Source organism: Ascaphus truei, chromosome 2 (assembly GCF_040206685.1).
Source record: "Ascaphus truei isolate aAscTru1 chromosome 2, aAscTru1.hap1, whole genome shotgun sequence".
Lineage (NCBI taxonomy): Eukaryota > Metazoa > Chordata > Amphibia > Anura > Ascaphidae > Ascaphus > Ascaphus truei.
In genome coordinates, this window is record NC_134484.1 from 445,392,747 (window position 1) to 445,412,582 (window position 19,836).

General features: G+C 49.0%; 1 protein-coding gene across 1 annotated transcript; it reads left to right on the plus strand.

Moving 5' to 3' along the window:
• Positions 1–3,492: 3,492 nt before the first annotated feature.
• On the plus strand, positions 3,493–18,771 carry XRCC2 (X-ray repair cross complementing 2). The gene is made up of 3 exons (XM_075587875.1): positions 3,493–3,669; positions 12,814–12,895; positions 16,748–18,771. Exons 1-3 carry the CDS (start codon positions 3,631–3,633, stop codon positions 17,470–17,472), a joined length of 846 nt encoding a protein of 281 aa, XP_075443990.1. The 5' UTR covers positions 3,493–3,630; the 3' UTR covers positions 17,473–18,771.
• The last annotated feature ends 1,065 nt before the right edge of the window (positions 18,772–19,836 follow it).

The window sequence follows — 19,836 nt, forward strand, 5'->3', positions numbered from 1 at the left end:
GGAGCTCGCCACGATGTTAAATCCACTCGCCCGGGGCGAGCAAATGTATAGGTTTGTCGAACACTGCCTATTTCTATTACATGTTCCCATCCCGTAATGTTGTATTTCCTCAGTACTTTTTCCCCTTTTTATTTGTTTTTTTCCCCCAATAAAACATTTCAAAGAATAAGAGGCCTCCCTTTGTATAGAATCGGAATTGAGTTAAGCTGTTTGCCTCTACTCACTAGCCACAGTGTGCATGAGTCAGAACATACACACTATTGGGCGCCCCCCAGTGGGGCAGATTCTGCTGGGGGACACGGGCGGTTGCAGAGGTCCTGCGCTCTTCCCCACGGCATTTAATGTAATGCTGGGGGATCGCGTGAGGCCCCTGCAACATTCCACTTACCTTATTTCAGCCGGCTGTGACGCATCGTCATTGCAACGTGGCATCAAATGACACCGCCGGCCATGTGACATGACGTTACATGCATCAAATGACGCCGCGGGTCACGTGACATGACGTCACATGACCCCGCAGCTTCACTTGATGCGGATGTAAGGTGGGGGGAGGGCGCCTTACCGGGGAAAACTAGACATGGGGCGCAGCAGGAATAGTTGGCGTTCCCCTGGTTTAGAGGATTCAGTCATAGTTTCAGCTTAGTTAAGATATTCGTACATTTTTATATTTGTTTTTCTACATTGAATGTATTACATTTTGATGACACAAATAGCATAGTGTTGTAGATAGATACACATTTTTGTTTTTCACGTATGTTTTAGGGTATTTTGTGATATATTTTACCAATAGTTTTTAGATATTTGATATTTCTGGGTAGATGTATACAGTTTGAAGAGAGCTGTCTTTTCTCCTCATTCTTTGCAAAAACGACACATCTGACTGGCTGAATGTTGTCGGCTGCAACCAAATGGGTGCATGAGAAAGAAAGATGTCCCCCTCCTGTCCTGTATTGGCAGAGGGCTACATACATTTATTTTTTAATTTTACAAACATTTGTTTTCCATTTTTCTAATGCCACAGATTTGATTTGAAACGATTAACATTTAATTTCCATTTGCTTAGCCTCCAAACACTGAGCGCCTTGTGTTATTAGGATCAAGTGTCTCCTGAAATCACCCCAAGGTTGCTCCTCTCCGCTCTCCCCCCCACGCCTCACACTTCCCTCTCTCCCCCACGCCTCACACTTCCCTCTCTCCCCCACGCCTCACACTTCCCTCTCTCCCTCACGCCTCACACTTCCCTCACTCCCCCACGCCTCACACTTCCCTCCCTCCCCCACGCCTCACACTTCCTTCCCCCCCCCCACGCCTCACACTTCCCTCCCCCCCAACGCCTCACACTTCCCTCCCCCCCCACGCCTCACACTTCCCTCCCCCCCCCACGCCTCACACTTCCCTCCCCCCCCCACGCCTCACACTTCCCTCCCCCCCACGCCTCACACTTTCCCCCCCCCCCACGCCTCAAACTTCCCTCCCCCCCACGCCTCACACTTCCCTCCCCCCCACGCCTCACATTTCCCTCCCCCCCACGCCTCACATTTCCCTCCAACCCCACGCCTCACATTTCCCTCCAACCCCACGCCTCACACTTCCCTCCCCCCCCCACGCCTCACACTTCCCTCCCCCCCACACGCCTCACACTTCCCTCCCCCCCCACGCCTCACACTTCCCTCCCCCCCCACGCCTCACACTTCCCTCCCCCCCACGCCCACGCCTCACACTTCCCTCCCCCCCCACGCCTCACACTTCCCTCCCCCCCCACGCCTCACACTTCCCTCCCCCCCACGACTCACACTTCCCTCCCCCCCCACGCCTCACACTTCCCTCCCCCCCCCACGCCTCACACTTCCCTCCCCCCCACGCCTCACACTTCCCTCCCCCCCACGCCTCACACTTCCCTCCCTCCCCCACGCCTCACACTTCCCTCCCCCACGCCTCACACTTCCCTCCCCCACGCCTCACACTTCCCTCCCCCACGCCTCACACTTCCCTCCCCCACGCCTCGCACTTCCCTCCCTCCCCCACGCCTCGCACTTCCCTCCCTCCCCCACGCCTCGCACTTCCCTCCCCCCCCACGCCTCACACTTCCCTGCCCCCCCACGCCTCACACTTCCCTCCCCCCCCACGCCTCACACTTCCCTCCCCCCCGCCTCACACTTCCCTCCCCCCCCACGCCTCACACTTCCCCCCCCCACGCCTCACACTTCCCCCCCCCCCACGCCTCACACTTCCCCCCCCCCACGCCTCACACTTCCCCCCCCCCACGCCTCACACTTCCCCCCCCCACGCCTCACACTTCCCCCCCCCCACGCCTCACACTTCCCTCCCCCCCCCACGCCTCACACTTCCCTCCCCCCCCCCCCACGCCTCACACTTCCCTCCCCCCCCCCACGCCTCACACTTCCCCCCCCACGCCTCACACTTCCCCCCCCCACGCCTCACACTTCCCTCCCCCCCCCACGCCTCACACTTCCCTCCCCCCCCCCACGCCTCACACTTCCCTCCCCCCCCCCCACGCCTCACACTTCCCTCCCCCCCCACGCCTCACACTTCCCTCCCCCCCCCCACGCCTCACACTTCCCTCCCCCCCCCCCACGCCTCACACTTCCCTCCCCCCCCCCACGCCTCACACTCCCCTCCCCCCCCCCACGCCTCACACTTCCCTCCCCCCCCCCCACGCCTCACACTTCCCTCCCTCCCCCACGCCTCACACTTCCCTCCCCCCCCCCACGCCTCACACTTCCCTCCCCCCCCCCACGCCTCACACTTCCCTCCCTCCCCCACGCCTCACACTTCCCTCCCTCCCCCACGCCTCACACTTCCCTCCCTCCCCCACGCCTCACACTTCCCTCCCTCCCCCACGCCTCACACTTCCCTCCCTCCCCCACGCCTCACACTTCCCTCCCCCCCCCCACCCTCACACTTCCCTCCCCCCCCCCACCCTCACACTTCCCTCCCCCCCCCCCACCCTCACACTTCCCTCCCCCCCCCCCACGCCTCACACTTCCCTCCCCCCCCCCCACGCCTCACACTTCCTCCCCCCCCCCACGCCTCACACTTACGCCTCACACTTCTCTCCCCCACGCCTCACACTTCCCTCCCCCACGCCTCACACTTCCCTCCCCCACGCCTCACACTTCCCTCCCCCACGCCTCACACTTCCCTCCCCCACGCCTCACACTTCCCTCCCCCACGCCTCACACTTCCCTCCCCCACGCCTCACACTTCCCTCCCTCCCCCACGCCTCACACTTCCCTCCCCCACGCCTCACACTTCCCTCCCTCCCCCACGCCTCACACTTCCCTCCCTCCCCCACGCCTCACACTTCCCTCCCTCCCCCACGCCAGACACTTCCCTCCCTCCCCCACGCCTCACACTTCCCTCCCTCCCCCACGCCTCACACTTCCCTCCCTCCCCCACGCCTCACACTTCCCTCTCCGTCAATTCCGTGCAGTCAGCTAGGCAGCGATATCGGTGACGTCACGACAACCCGGAACCGCTGCGGGGGAGGGTAGGCGCGCGCGCTCTGTCCGTTATCGGCGGCGCGTGTTTTGAAAGTGCCCGCGGCCTCGCGCCTGCCCTGGTGTGTGCAGGCACAGAGTGCCCCCTCCCCCTCTCACCCTGCTCAGCATGAGCGAGGATTTCCGGAAGGCGGAATCCGGCACGCAGGTAGCACCAGCAGACCGGGGAGCTGATGTGTGGGGCTGTGCAGGCTGCTGTGAGCCATTGTGTCCTTAGAGTTGTCAATTCTCCCAATTTAGGACACGGCCCTTACCTCACCCCTCCCCCCCCCCCCCATTGTCCTCCTCTCCCACCCCCCACCAGCAGCAGGGAATCACTGTCCTCCTCTCTTCCCCCCCACAGGGAATCACCGTAGTCTTCCCCCTCCCCCCCACACACAGGGAATCGCCGTCCTCTCCCCCCCCCCTAGGGAATCACTGTCCTCTCCCCCCCCCCTTCCCACAGAGAATCGCTGTCCTTTCACCCCCCCCCCCCCCCCACAGGGAATCACTGTTCTTTCTCTCTCTCCCCCCCCCCACAGGGAATCACTGTTCTTTCTCTCTCCCCCCGCCCCCCCCACGCCTCACACTTCCCACGCCTCACACTTCCCCCCCCCCCCCACGCCTCACACTTCCCCCCCCCCCCCCACGCCTCACACTTCCCCCCCCCCACGCCTCACACTTCCCCCCCCCCCCCACGCCTCACACTTCCCCCCCCCCCCCACGCCTCACACTTCCCCCCCCCCCACGCCTCACACTTCCCCCCCCCCCACGCCTCACACTTCCCCCCCCCCCCACGCCTCACACTTCCCCCCCCCCCCCACGCCTCACACTTCCCCCCCCCCCACGCCTCACACTTCCCCCCCCCACGCCTCACACTTCCCCCCCCCCCACGCCTCACACTCCCCCCCCCCCCCCACGCCTCACACTTCCCCCCCCCCCACGCCTCACACTTCCCCCCCCCCACGCCTCACACTTCCCCCCCCCACGCCTCACACTTCCCCCCCCCCCACGCCTCACACTTCCCCCCCCCCACGCCTCACACTTCCCCCCCCCCCCACGCCTCACACTTCCCCCCCCCCCACGCCTCACACTTCCCCCCCCACGCCTCACACTTCCCCCCCCACGCCTCACACTTCCCCCCCCCCCACGCCTCACACTTCCCCCCCCCCCCCACGCCTCACACTTCCCTCCCCCCCCACGCCTCACACTTCCCTCCCCCCCCACGCCTCACACTTCCCTCCCCCCCACGCCTCACACTTCCCTCCCCCCCCACGCCTCACACTTCCCTCCCCCCCGCACCTCACACTTCCCTCCCCCCCCGCACCTCACACTTCCCTCCCCCCCCCGCACCTCACACGTCCCTCCCCCCCCCGCACCTCACACTTCCCTCCCCCCCCCACGCCTCACACTTCCCTCCCCCCCCCCACGCCTCACACTTCCCCCCCCCCCCCCCCACAGGGAATCACTGTTCTTTCTCTCTCTCCCCCCCCCAACCCACAAGGAATCACTGTTCTTTCTCCCTCCCCCCCCCCCCCCAACCCACAGGGAATCACTGTTCTTTCTCTCCCCCACCCCCACAGGGAATCACTGTTCTTTCTCTCTCTCTCCCCCCCACCCCCACCCCCATAGGGAATCACTGTTCTCTCTCTCCCCCACCCCCACAGGGAATCACTGTTCTCTCTCTCCCCCACCGGGAATCACTGTTCTTTCTCCCCGCTCCCCCCCCCCCCAACCCACAGAGAATTACTGTTCTCTCCCTCCCCCCCATTCATTCACACTTCCCTCCTTCCCATTGTTCAGTCTGGTTTCCATCCCTCACATTCTACTGAAGCTGCCCTCCTCACCATCCTTCACTTTATATCCCAAATTTGCATCCTCATTCATCCTAAGGCGGCTGCGGCTAGGGTGACGCTGAGTGGGAGCTCGTGCTGGCCGCAATGAAACACATTGCAGCAATGTGTGTGGCCAGCGCCCGCGGCTGCGCATGCATGGCGCTTAGCTGCTTGCAGAGCAATCAAATTGTATTTGCACGCTCGTTGGCGCGTCACGTGAGCGGCTCGCTCAATGAGGTCTCTGTGATGCCATGGCTGCACCCCCCACCCCTTGAGCATGCAACTGGCTAGCCAGGAAACATCTGATGTCACGGCGCTCCAGCAGCAGCGAGCACTCTCCCACCATGGCCGCAGCCTAATCCTCCTCGACCTCTCTTCAGCCTCTGACACTGTCAATCACCTCACCCTCATTTCCACCCTTCCCAACCTTGGCGTCACTGACACCGCCCTCTCATGGCTCATCCTATCTCTCCTACTGCTCCTACTCTGTCACGTTCAACAATTCATTCTCTTCGCCCTCCAGCCTCCAAATGGGTGTGCCCCAAGGCTCCGTCCTTGGTCCTTTCCTCTTTTCCCTCTACACTGCCCCCCATTTGTAACTTTGTCTCCTCCCATGGATTCAACGTCCATTTTTTTGCAGACGACATCTAAAGCTATTTTTCCTTCCCACTATTCTCATCTGAATTTTCCACCCGTATCTCTGCCTGCCTTTCTACCATTTCCACCTGGATGTCCTCCCACTTCCTACAAATTAACCCAGCTAAGACTGATGTCCTCTTCTTTCCAGCTTCCTCCTCCCCAATCGCCACCATCGCCCCCTCCCCTTCTGCTCGCAATCTTTGACTCTTCCCTTCTTTTCACCCAGCACATCACCTCCATCACTACCAAGAAAAATTTGTCCACTCGTTTCTCTCTCCATGGCCAAAGCTGTCATCTACTTCCTCATCTTCACCTGTCTCGACTAATGTAACTCCCTTCTCCTCAGTCTCCCCTTCTACTCGATATCCCTCCAACAAATCTAAAATGCTGCAGCCCGTACACTTTTCAATCTCCCACATACTGCCCATGCTACCCATCATACAACGTTCCCTCTTCAGAGTCCTCATCCTGGTCTAGAAATCTCTCAATGGTCTTGCCCCCATCCCCCCTTATCTTTCAGCACTCATCTGGCTATACCCCTTCCCATCATCTTTGCTCCCTGACTGCCAAAACCAACACATGCAAACAACCACACAGAATATTGAAAAATAGCCTGTTTCTTGTTCTTACTTTGGTCTCAATTTAAAGCTTTATTCCCCTTTGAAATCAGAGTTTTTGTCCAGAAAGGAAACTAAACGATGTATCAAACTTTACTTAAAGGCAATCCAAGCAGTTAAAAAAAAAAAAAAAAAAAGTCTGCGTGCAGCGCATGCGCATTTTAAGTGAAACTTCTTTGTCTTCTGCTACTGTTTTGTCACAGAAATTGTATTTGTGATGGTGATGTTTTTAATTAAAAATCAAAACACAAGTTCACTGACAAAACGCAAAGAAATTTGACTTAGAATGCGTGTGCTCTGCACACACATCCTGTTTTAGCTATTTGCACTTCTATATGTATACTAACTGAATTCCTTGTGAGTGACTGTGTTTGGGGCGGGTCTGCGCATGCGTGTCACCGGGCGGGCCTGTGCATGAATCACCAGAGGTTCTGCGCACACGCGCTGACCTGTCGGGTCAGCACACGCACGGCACTGGCCGCGCCATTACTGCGCATGGGAAAATCCATACGGGCTTCTGCGCATGTGCTTGCGTGGTGTGCCCGGCACAGTTTACAACCTCCTCTGAGCATGCGCCGCCTACAACGTGCGTGTGTTTCCCCTCCGTCCCCCGACGTCACTGATGGCCTCTTCTGCCAGCAGAGATGTCACTTCCGTTATGGAATTTTGTTACAACACATGGGATTTTTCCTATCAAAACTCTGTAGGTGCCAGCAAAGAAGTTTAACTTAAAATGTTTACATATATAGGGAGGGGGAGTGGCTCACTGAGTAAAGACACTGACAGGCACAGAGTTTGAAGTTGGAGAACCTGGTTCAATTCCCGATGTCGGCCTTGGACAAATCACTTTATCTCCCTGTGCCTCAGGCACGAAAAACATAGATTGTAAGCTCCACAGGGCAGAGACTTGTGCCTGTAAAGCAGAACAATGTCTCTGTTGAGCGCTATGTAAAACTAGCAGCGCTATACAAGAACATGCTAATATAAATATGTATATGTACACGAATCTGCAAAATGAATTACCTGATCTGCGAATCAATTCATTCTCCCGTGGGTGATCAGCAAATTACTGCTGCTCAGGGTTCCCTAAATGGCTGCCTTTTTGTTTCAATTCAATCCTTTAGTCAGTGTACTGTAACTCAGTAGCTACAATGTATTCTTCTATTACTATGGTAACATTTATCTATTATTACAGTTTGTATCTCAAACTGCTGGGAGTATTAGCAACAAATTATCACAAACAGGAAATGTGTTACAAAGATCTTGCACTGCTGGGGAGGTGGGCTACAGAAATCAAAGGATGGTCATTATATTAAAGGAGCAATCCATGCCGGTGAAATGTTTTTAAAGGTTTTTTTTATTATTTAGATATAGAATTTGAAGCAGGGGGTCTCCGGAGCTGAACCCTGTTAATTTCAGCTCCAGGGAAGCCCCTACTTCCGGAGATACCTCCTAAGTAGGTGCCAGTAGCTGGTCTGGCTAAGCAAGCTGGGCTTTTAAGTTTGAAGCTCCCGCGTCATATGGACCAATAGAAAGCCGCACTGATGATGTCACGGCTTCCTATTGGCTCGCAGGGCCTGAGATGTCTGAACAGAGGACATATTGTGAATGATGGTAGTAGAGGAGAGCTACTACCGGCCCCTAATTCGCAGATAAGTATCCCCGGAAACAAGGGGTCCCTGGAGCTGAAATTAACTGAGTTCATATCCGGAGACCCCCATGCTTCAACCCTACCATGATTAATGAACATTTTGGCCGCAAGAAAACTGCAGATAAATAGAGACTGACCCAACCACAGTTTCCTCGCGCCCAAATGCCTAGTACACTAATTTTCGATAAGGATTAATACAGTGTGGGTCGCTGCTTCCATGATGCAGGACATTTAAAATTACCCCATGCTATGGCCTGTGTCAGGAAGCAAGGGGTCCCCTGACCTGAAATTAATGCAGTTCAGTTCCGGATTCCCCCTGCTTCAATTCTTATGTAATAAAAATAAAAACAGCACGATCGCCTGTAAGAGCTGTACAGAAAGAGGGACTGCTTCCTTCTGTTCTCTGCATAGCTCTTCCAGACTGGGGGTGATCCAGTAAGATTAACAGAGAGAGAGAGTCCCATTCAGAAGCAGGGACCTGTGCTGTGTTAATACTTAAGGGTAATTCCCCCCTGTGTTGCACTTGGCTGTGATCAGGCCACATTTGGGCCGCGGTCTACCCACTCCCAAGTGCAGGGCAGGGTGGAGATAAATCATGTTACATCTGTATATTTTTTTTTAAAAATTGCCGCCTTGGATTGCCTCTTTAAAACTCATTAAAAATGGCATTAAGAGTTTAATTAAAAAAGATATATAAACTAGTAAGTATTATCTATTATAGGCTAAAGCAGTAAAATTCAGGGCATTTTTGAAATCCCTGCTCTCTGGTTAAAATTCCGGGCATTACTCATTCATTAATGCCTGGAATTTTTGCAGCTTGCAATGTGTTTATTTACAGCCAATCAGCTTTTCCTTTTGTCAGAACAGCTCTGAGACAGGGCAGGGGATTGGTCAGGAGGCAGGAACAGCTCTGAGACAGGGCAGGGGATTGGCCAGGAAGCAGCAGCAGGCAGTGACTTCTCCCCCTCCCTCCGTGAACACGGCATCATTTTGAGTTGAGGAGGGAAATAGTGTTTGTGTAGCTGCAAAGTAAGTGGCTATCTGCAGTTTGTAGCGTCTGTCTATTTATTGTGTGTGTGTGTAGCTGCAGTGTGTGTATGTGTGTCTGGCTGCAGTGTGTGTATGTGTGGCTGCAGTGTGTGTGTGTGTATGCAGTGTGTGTGTATGCAGTGTGTGTGTATGCAGTGTGTGTGTATGCAGTGTGTGTGTATGCAGTGTGTGTGTATGCAGTGTGTGTGTGTGGCTGCAGTGTGTGTGTGGCTGCAGTGTGTGTGTGGCTGCAGTGTGTGTGTGGCTGCAGTGTGTGTGTGGCTGCAGTGTGTGTGTGGCTGCAGTGTGTGTGTGGCTGCAGTGTGTGTGTGTGTGTGTGTGGCTGCAGTGTGTGTGTGTGTGTGTGGCTGCAGTGTGTGTGTGTGTGTGTGTGTGGCTGCAGTGTGTGTGTGTGTGTGTGTGTGTGGCTGCAGTGTGTGTGTGTGTGTGGCTGCAGTGTGTGTGTGGCTGCAGTGTGTGTGTGTGTGTGGCTGCAGTGTGTGTGTTTGGCTGCAGTGTGTGTGTGTGTGTGTGGCTGCAGTGTGTGTGTGTGGCTGCAGTGTGTGTGTGGCTGCAGTGTGTGTGTGTGTGTGTGTGTGGCTGCAGTGTGTGTGTGTGTGTGTGGCTGCAGTGTGTGTGTGTGTGTGTGGCTGCAGTGTGTGTGTGTGTGTGTGGCTGCAGTGTGTGTGTGTGTGTGGCTGCAGTGTGTGTGTGTGTGTGTGGCTGCAGTGTGTGTGTGTGTGTGTGTGTGTGGCTGCAGTGTGTGTGTGTGTGTGTGTGTGTGTGTGTGTGTGTGTGGCTGCAGTGTGTGTGTGTGTGTGTGTGGCTGCAGTGTGTGTGTGTGTGTGTGTGTGTGGCTGCAGTGTGTGTGTGTGTGTGTGTGGCTGCAGTGTGTGTGTGTGTGTGGCTGCAGTGTGTGTGTGTGTGTGGCTGCAGTGTGTGTGTGTGGCTGCTGTGTGTGTGTGTGTGTGTGTGTGTGTGTGTGTGTGTGTGTGTGTCTACAGTGTGTGTGTGTGTGTGTGTGTGTGTGTGTGTGTGTGTGTGTGTGTGTGTGTGTGTGTGTGTGCTGCAGTGTGTGTGTGTGTGTGGCTGCAGTGTGTGTGTGTGTGTGGCTGCAGTGTGTGTGTGTGTGTGTGTGTGTGTCTGCAGTGTGTTTGTGTGTGTGTGTGTGTGTGTGGCTGCAGTGTGTTTGTGTGTGTGTGTGTGTGTGTGGCTGCAGTGTGTTTGTGTGTGTGTGTGGCTGCAGTGTGTGTGTGTGTGTGTGTGGCTGCAGTGTGTGTGTGTGTGTGGCTGCAGTGTGTGTGTGTGGCTGCAGTGTGTGTGGCTGCAGTGTGTGTGTGTGTGTGGCTGTAGTGTGTGTGTGGCTGTAGTGTGTGTGTGGCTGTAGTGTGTGTGTGTGGCTGCAGTGTGTGTGGCTGCAGTGTGTGTGTGTGTGTGTGTATGGCTGCAGTGTGTGTGTGTGTGTGTGTGTGTGTGTGGCTGCAGTGTGTGTGTGTGGCTGCAGTGTGTTTGTGGCTGCAGTGTGTGTGTGTGTGTGTGTGTGTGTCTGCAGTGTGTTTGTGTGTGTGTGTGGCTGCAGTGTGTTTGCGTGTGTGTGTGTGGCTGCAGTGTGTGTGTGTGTGTGGCTGCAGTGTGTGTGGCTGCAGTGTGTGTGTGTGGCTGCAGTGTGTGTGTGTGGCTGTAGTGTGTGTGTGGCTGTAGTGTGTGTGTGGCTGTAGTGTGTGTGTGGCTGTAGTGTGTGTGTGGCTGTAGTGTGTGTGTGGCTGTAGTGTGTGTGTGGCTGTAGTGTGTGTGTGGCTGTAGTGTGTGTGTGGCTGTAGTGTGTGTGTGGCTGTAGTGTGTGTGTGGCTGTAGTATGTGTGGCTGGCTGTAGTGTGGTGTGTGTGTGTGTGTGTGTGTGTGTGTGTGTGTGTGTTTGTTTGTGTCTGTAGTGTGTGTGTGTGTGTCTGTAGTGTGTGTGTGTGGCTGCAGTGTGTGTGTGTTTGTGTGTGTGTGTGGCTGCAGTGTGAGTGTGTGTGTGTGTGTGGCTGCAGTGTGTTTGTGTGTGTGTGTGGCTGCAGTGTGTTTGTGTGTGTGTGGCTGCAGTGTGTGTGGCTGCAGTGTGTGTGTTTGTGTGTGGCTGCAGGGTGTGTGTGGCTGCAGGGTGTGTGTGGCTGTAGTGTGTGTGTGGCTGTAGTGTGTGTGTGGCTGTAGTGTGTGTGTGGCTGTAGTGTGTGTGTGGCTGTAGTGTGTGTGTGGCTGTAGTGTGTGTGTGGCTGTAGTGTGTGTGGCTGGCTGTAGTGTGGTGTGTGTGTGTGTGTGTGTGTGTGTGTGTGTGTGTGTGTGTGTGTGTGTGTTTGTTTGTGTCTGTAGTGTGTGTGTGTGTGTCTGTAGTGTGTGTGTGTGGCTGCAGTGTGTGTGTGTTTGTGTGTGTGTGTGGCTGCAGTGTGAGTGTGTGTGTGTGTGTGGCTGCAGTGTGTTTGTGTGTGTGTGTGGCTGCAGTGTGTTTGTGTGTGTGTGGCTGCAGTGTGTGTGGCTGCAGTGTGTGTGTTTGTGTGTGGCTGCAGGGTGTGTGTGGCTGCAGGGTGTGTGTGGCTGCAGGGTGTGTGTGTGTGTGGCTGCAGGGTGTGTGTGTTTGTGTGGCTGCAGTGTGTGGCTGCAGTGTGTGTGTGTGTGTGTGTGTGTGTGGCTGCAGTGGGGGTGTGGGGGTGTGGGGTTTGGCTTGTGGGTGTGGCTGCAGTGTGTGTGTGTGTGTGTGTGTGTGTGTGTGTGTGTGTGTGTGTGTGTGTGTGTGTGTGTGTGTGTGTGTGTGTGTGTGTGTGTGTGTGTGTGTGTGTGTGTGTGTGTGTGTGTGTGTGTGTGTGTGTGTGTGTCTGCAGCCTCGGGCCTTCAACTCTTCCAGCCAGGGCATTATTGGCCAGTAATGCCCTGTTCTTCGAGGATTATTACTTAAATACTACAGAACTGATTCATTTAAAAAAAAAAAAAAAAACGTGTAGGATATTGCTTGGATTGCTCCTTTAAAACCATATTTACAAAGCAGTGCTAAGCCACAAGGTGCCGTACAGCCCATTCATTTGAATGCTCGATAAGATGCCTTGATAAATATGACACTAAATGTATGGCAAATCCCCTGACAGTTGGAAATCGGTAAAATCTGAAAAGTCAAAAGTAATTATATGGTGATGGTCCAATTACATTAACAGAACAAACAATTGACAGAGAGTTTCTGTTCTGTTTAAGATTTTAAGAAAGCAAGAACTGTACTTATAATACAAACCAATACAAATGAAGGAAGCCACCTCCTGATTTCATGGGTTATGAATCTCCTAAATATAAACGTAGTGGAATTTTGAAGAGCAGCATACAATGTTACCAGTGAAAATGTACTGGTGGCAACAAACAGTAGTGAGTGACTGCACCATCAGGTATGACTTCAAAGGCATTAATACAGTACCTCACACATTTGAGTTTCTATTTATGTATTGGCAATATTTCTAATGCATGTATACTTGGTGCATTCTTAACAAACTGATAATGAAAGCACATTGTTCTTTTCCCAGCTCCTTGCTAGATTGGAGGGACGAACGTCTCTGAAAGACCTGGAGCCTCTGCTTTTTGCTGATGAAGCCTGTCCAGTTCATGGTAATTATTCATTTAAAGATCTCATAAATGTGTTTTTCGAAACCACATGTTTGTATTCATTTTTTCTCCATTTAATATACTATTTGGTAAAATGAAGCATAATTCATACTTGTATTGCTTCTTGATGTTTGGCACCTATTCTTTATACTGTATGTAGTATTTCATTTAAATCTGGAAACTGTCTCTGATAAATGGGAATGCCCTTTTGGGAAAATAAAAACGACCAATTTGGGGCCTGTTTCCATGTCTGGGGATATTCATGAAACGCTTGCTGTTTTAATTCCCCTCCCTTTCTCCGCACACAGCTAATTACAGCCTTGTTGACCAGTAACAGAACAATATCCCTGCATATGTCATGTTTTATGATCTTATTAAGAAATGCCAGAGGCAATTCAGTATTAAAAGACTAGTCTCTCATTGGGTTGATCTACTGTACTAGTTGACAATATCCAACAAATTATTATTACATTTAATTGGGAGTGGGTTGAACAAATCTGATAGATTTCTTTGACTGGTTGATTAAAGCTGTAGTTGTGGGTGGAGATGTAGATGTGGCTTACCTGTAATTCAATAAAGCTGTTGGCACTGTTCCATGCAAGTCTACAGAAAGGTGTTCTGCCTTCGATTGGGTTCTAAAGCAAATGCTCTGGCAGAAGGATAGGTGAAAGATTTGTACTAAAAGAGTTCAATCTGAGGATGGGAGGTCGACCAGTAGAGTGCCCGTGGGAAAAGTACTGTGTTTCTTCAGTATGTTAGTTGGGTTACGGATGCTATAGTCTGAAAGGAAAAGTATGCATATTTGCAGCTGACGCAAATTATCTGCAGAAGGATTGATACTGTATGGCCTCAATTATACCAGAAACTGCAGAGCGATCCGGGGACGTCATCGTAGTTAAGTAGCGGCGCTACATGTGCACATGCAGAAGAGATTTGTAGCACTACTGCAAGGAGGCATGGCTAGATAATTTCTCTCTCTCTGTGTGTGTGTGTGTGTGTGTGTGTGTGTGTGTGTGTGTGTGTGTGTGTGTGTGTGTGTTATCTCTATATCTATCTCTGTCAAAAGGAGTGCTACTGAGCATGACAAATGTATACAACAAAAGACATGGGAGCCCAATGCTACATCCAATTGATAAAACATATATGGTAATATAGTAATATATAGTGTTATTGGGTTGGCACATATAAGGCACCTTATTAGGAATGGAATATTGTGTCAGACCCAACATGATCAGAAGTTGAACACCCACAACCTCTGTAATTCAGAACAACGGGACTCTAGCAGTGTGTGCTAAACCAGCTGATGTCTAGTACCACTGTCACAGTATTCTTCATTTTGAGCTCTACTTCTCATTGAGTGCTCATACTTGTACAAAGTGCTTTGCCTACTTCTAGGATGGAGCAGCATATCTAATTAGCATTCTTTTGCTAAGTGACACCTGTCATGGGAAGACACCTTACAGTCCATTTATTTGAATGTGCTGTAATGTATTCCAGCACCGAAGGTGTCTTATCAGAGAACACTGCTTAGTAAATATGTCTTACTGTCTGTATCCTTTATAAGATTATAAGTACTACTAACTCAAGTCACCACCAGTTCACTTTGTTACTTTCTCTCTGCATCTTACTTGCTGCGCTTCATCTTGTTTTTACTTCTGTCAGAGAAACCATGTGTTTTATTTAATCCCACCTGGCCTCAGTAACTCATAGTCCTCAGTACATATTATTATTTTGTGCTTGATGTCCTTTCAAGGTTACAATCAACAAAAGATATCAATTGGAGGTATGGTCGTAGTAGATAGTGGTGCACTGCAACCCATCAGATGGGTTAGCTCATAATGCTAGAGCTGTGGCCTAGAAAAGTAGTGTTTGCGGGTTCTGGTCCTGTTGGGTCGTGCACCATGCCAGTGATTAGGTTGGTTCCTTAGGCTTATGAACGCTATATAGTTGGTATGGAAATCCTTTTAAGAAGCGTGAGATGGAACTCCTTTATACTTTGCATAGGCATTAGCACATCTGCCAGCCAGGAACCTCCAGGTCTGCTCCTTTTTCAGCACAGGCATCTCTCCCTAATTTATTTGGCTGGAGGTTTAAGGGAATACACAACTGGAGACGCTTCTAAATTGAAAGTTCGCCCTCTTCCTACGGAGTGTGAATTTTTAACAATCCGGCAACGGATTTTGTATTTGTCTGGGAGTGGGGGTAGTCTGAAATGCGGATTGGCCTTTTGATACTGATCCATGGACCAAAGGAACCAGCGGTTCCAAATCTGCAAAAAATGTCATCCATCTCTAGTGTGCATTTATAAAACTTATGACAGACAAAACTGAAAAGGGGGAAAAAAAGAGGGAGTGTAGATCTGATACAATGTATAGAATGTCAGAAATTGGATTAATGGTACATAATTATGATTATGCTGTTAAGCTCATAGTTAATAAGGTATGGGTAGATGTAAATCTGTACTTCACTGAAAGTATGGTTTATTTATGGAACTCTCTCCCGGGGGAGGTAATGCCACTTAACACAGTAGCAGAAAAAAAGCTTCTGATAGACATAAGGGTATGCTAAATGAGTGGGGAGTGGGGGGGGGGGGTGGGGTGGAGGGAGAGAAGCGCAGGATCCATGCTGCGGCTTTCCAGCTGTTTAGGGAAATAGGGCAGCCACTGACTATTATTACATGTAGACTGTGTATATGTCTATAAAAACATTCTCTAACTGTTTCCACAAAGACATCCTAAACCAAGTGTATTTAATTGATCTGATAAAGCTACATACAATAAATATACATTTGTAAAACAGAGGAATATACAACTTTTAGAATGATCGAAGGATTGATCGAAACGACGTGTAATCAATATAACTTAATGCAATTGTCTTACATAAAAATATTAAATTACCCCTTAAGTTATTTTTGAATTATGTTTTTATTATCTCTGGGTCCTATGTGATTCTATTCTTATCCTACACGTATTGCCCTTCCTCCTCTGTTTGGCATATGTAACTTAATTAGTTCACACAGAACAAGATAGGTGTCTGTTAACAATTTGCCTATAGACACAAGCAACCTTAATACAAAACAAATGTGGTAAATGTACAAATCTTCCACCGTATTTGGTAACTGTGTGAAAATTAACCGTTCTAAATAAACCATCTACTGTATAAATACCAGTCTGTATGTATAATGTGTCAATCCCCTACTTTTCAATTCACTTTGGTGTTAAGGCATACGGCCCCTTTATTTTAGACAGATTGCCAATGGGGAGGTATGTTTTGACATTGGACAATTTGAATGTTTTAAAAGTGCAATAGAGAAGGTATAGTTTATAAAATAATTGTAGAAAAACAAGGTGCTTTGTAAGAATTTCCGTTAAATGTAACCTAAATATATGTAGTATGTTTTTCCATCCTTTAGGATGCTGAAGTTGATGACAGATTTAATCTGAATGAAATAGTGACTGTTATTTTCTCTGCACCTCTAGTGAAACAAAATAGAAATACTGCAACAATAGCCTATAAAGAAATGCTGCGGTGCCGTTTACCAAAATCATACGTTTCTCCAGCGTAACTAATTTATTTATTCGGTTTGTCTCTTGTGAAAATGCACAATTACATACCTAGTTAAATCCAGATTTCCGGCACTGAAAGATTGGAGTCCATTCAAGTTCATTCCCTTGGCTTCTGCTTGTTCTGGGACTGCACAAACCTGTCATTTTGAACCCTGATTTTAAGAGAGGAAGCTTGTCTTTTTTTTAATTTATCTTCTAAGTACTGTATGTGTTCCCATTGGGTATGTCAAAATGCACATAATGTCATCGTGTTTGTTTTAGGAATTTCTTTTGTGTTTTTCTCCAACAGGTGATGTAATTGAATTGTATGGTCCAGAAGGCACAGGAAAAACTGAAATGCTTTGTCATCTTATTTCACGCTGCATTCTGCCCAAGTCAGAAGGTGGACTACAAGTTGAAGTCATTTTTATAGACACTGATTATCACTTCGATATGCTGCGTCTAGTTACTATTCTTGAACACAGACTCTTGCAAAGCACTGAGGACACGGTAAAACAGTGTCTGGGCAGATTCTTTCTGGTCTACTGCAGCAATAGTGTTCAACTGCTTCTTACGCTCTACTCTCTAGAAAATATGTTTTGTAGTCGCCCTTCTCTGTGCCTCTTGATTCTAGACAGCATATCTTCCTTTTATTGGATAGACCGAAGTAATGGAGGAGAAATTATTTCGAAGCAAGAGGCCAATCTGAAGAAATGTACTGAGCTTCTTCATAAACTGCTTAAAGAATACCAGTTAGTGCTTTTTGCATCAACGCAGACCATCATGCAGAAATTTTCAAATGATCGTAGTGAGGGATTTTCTCATTCAGTAAAACAAAGCAGTGCTAGTGTGGAGTTCAAACCCTATCTTTGTAAATCATGGCAGCTGATGACCACTCACAGAATTTTATTTACAAAAGAACCAAGTAGTAAAAGCAGTGACCAAACATTTTATATAATGTCCTGCCATCTGAAAAATAAAAGTGTTGTTAGACGTTCATTTACAATTGCAGAATTTGGGGTGCGATTTCTTTGACATCTTATTCAATATTCTCTCTTTCTAGTAAGAAGAGTTAATATCATTGTTATGATCCTCCACTTGTTTGAAATAATGCAGTTTGCATTGTTGGGTATCTGATTATTATTCACAGTATCTGTGAGTTTCTTTGTACCCCCTTTGCTAATGTTGTAGTGATGCAGCAAATTGCGTAAAATAGTATAGTTGGGGAGTTTTTTTATGTAGAAGACATGTCTGAATTCTACCAAGTTGTAATCAATCACCAGTAGCTTTATAAGAATGTCTTAGAAGTACACCAAGGATTGATCAAGCGCTAATAGTTCTATACATTTTCACTTTTAAAAAAAGGTTTCCAATGTGTTTTTTTGTCCCTGTCTATGACTTTGTATTCACATACAGATCCTATTCTGTTTTAACAGCGTGTTTTACATTGCTGTGACAGCTCCTATCCCATACAGTATAAATCACTGTAATAAAAATAGGACCTCGCAGCATGGGCTATAATTGACATTTTATGAAGAGCTACCCTGACAGCTCATCTATTTTTCCAAGTAACAGGTTCCCTGTCAAGTTAGCCTTCTCTGGGCAGAAGCTACTGTACCTTGTCTTGCAATTTAATCCACATTAAAACGGTATCATGCTTGACTGTTATTTTTTAAACTCCTGACACACTAGTCAATCCAGATGAAGTAAGAGGTGTTACTCCTACAGTCAGGATGTAAATAAACTTTTACATCTCCAAAAAAAATAATGCTGTTATTTGTTGAACACTTCATCAGAGAGAGTGTCTCTAGATGACCAAGCTACACCCGTTTATAAACTGTTTTCACAAAAGTGATTGGGTAAAGATTGTATACACGCTCCAAAGCATTTGGCTACTTAGGGATATTTAAACTTTTTATAAATATGGTGTAAATCTTTTTAAAGCCTTGTAATCTATAGAACATGCCCCTGCCCCTTCAAAAAGTCTCTCTTCTCTTCCCCCCCCCCCCCCCCCAACTCTGAAAAGTAACAACGTAAAGTTGAGCTTTTCTGACAATGACTTCTAATTACACTGCACACCAAGTCAATATTCAAATCTACAGTACATTCTAGGAATACAGATTCAACCTAATGTGTCTTCTGTAATAAAGAAACAGAAGGAGATACTCCATGTAAATTTTATTGGGAGTGGAGACTAATCTAATCCTGCTCCAAACCAGCACTCCATGTTTAATTGATTCCTCTTTGTTCTTCGCCATAACACTGAATAATTGAAACGTTTGTAGCCTACATATTACTGTTATTACCATGCACAAAAGTTAAATAAAAATAAAAAAAAGTATGGTGTATTGTACAATTGAAAGAAGCTCTGTTCACTTTACCTTCATCTGTGAAGAAGCTTAATGTTGGTCTCCTTAAAGATATCACTCTACAATGATTATGGCTACCTGAATTTTAAAATAGTTCTTAAAAAGATTAATTCAAAGAGCTTTGGCAAACATGTCATCACTTTCTATGCAATTCATCATTTGGTCTCCCCAAACGCCACCTGTCATACAGTGACTAAAGAATACATAATGTCTGAAATGCAGCTGGGGCTAAATTACACATCTGATCTGGTCCTGAAATATTATGGATTCTCTTCAAGGCCATATTTACTAAGCACCTTAGGGCATTTTCCAGTGCTGGAAGTCACTTTTATAGCTTATAAAAGGGTCTTCCAGTGCTGGAAGGTTCCTTTATGGCAAGATTCTGCTTGGTAAATATGGCCCTATGGGACGTGGTTTGGTCAGGGACGCTATGACAAGGCAGAACTGGGAATGGATACATAAGGAGCAATGGAGAACACCCAGAGATGGAGTGGATTGCTTTGGGTGGGGCAAAATTAAAGGGTATAGACTGCACCACAAAAAGACAGCACTGGGGAGGAGGAGCAGAGGAGTTAGGAGTTGCAGGACGGCTGGGGAGGAGCGCGCTGTAGATTAGAATTTTTTTTTTACAATTTTGCTTAAATCCACAGGAGTGCCTGTTTTTGGATTAAATACCTAAGACTATAACCTTAATGGGACCTCCTAACAGAGCTGCCGTGGCACTAATTCTAGTCTTGCTCTCTTCATTATCTTTTATTCAAACCTTTGGTCAATGAGAAGAACCTGGCTACATTTGAACAAAGTTTAAACAATGACACTCCAGCTGCACTTGTGAGTAAGCAAAACTTGAACGACCTAGACTAAATTTACACCATTTCGTATGCAGATACTGAGGTTGCCCAAGAGTTTGAGACTGCGCTCGTCAGTTGTCCTCCGCTCCTTTCCTGGTCCTCTTCTTCACGCAGCTCCAAAGCTCTCCGGCGATCAACCAGGATACATCAAACACAATACAAAGGAAAGAGCGCAGGGA

Bases quoted from the DNA above. Each gene is read 5' to 3' on its own strand.
- XRCC2 (XM_075587875.1), top strand. From the start codon at position 3,631: ATGAGCGAGGATTTCCGGAAGGCGGAATCCGGCACGCAG. The intron at 3,670-12,813 runs GTAGCACCAGCA...TTCTTTTCCCAG, and splicing joins AGGCGGAATCCGGCACGCAG to CTCCTTGCTAGATTGGAGGG. The intron at 12,896-16,747 runs GTAATTATTCAT...TTTCTCCAACAG, and splicing joins TGAAGCCTGTCCAGTTCATG to GTGATGTAATTGAATTGTAT.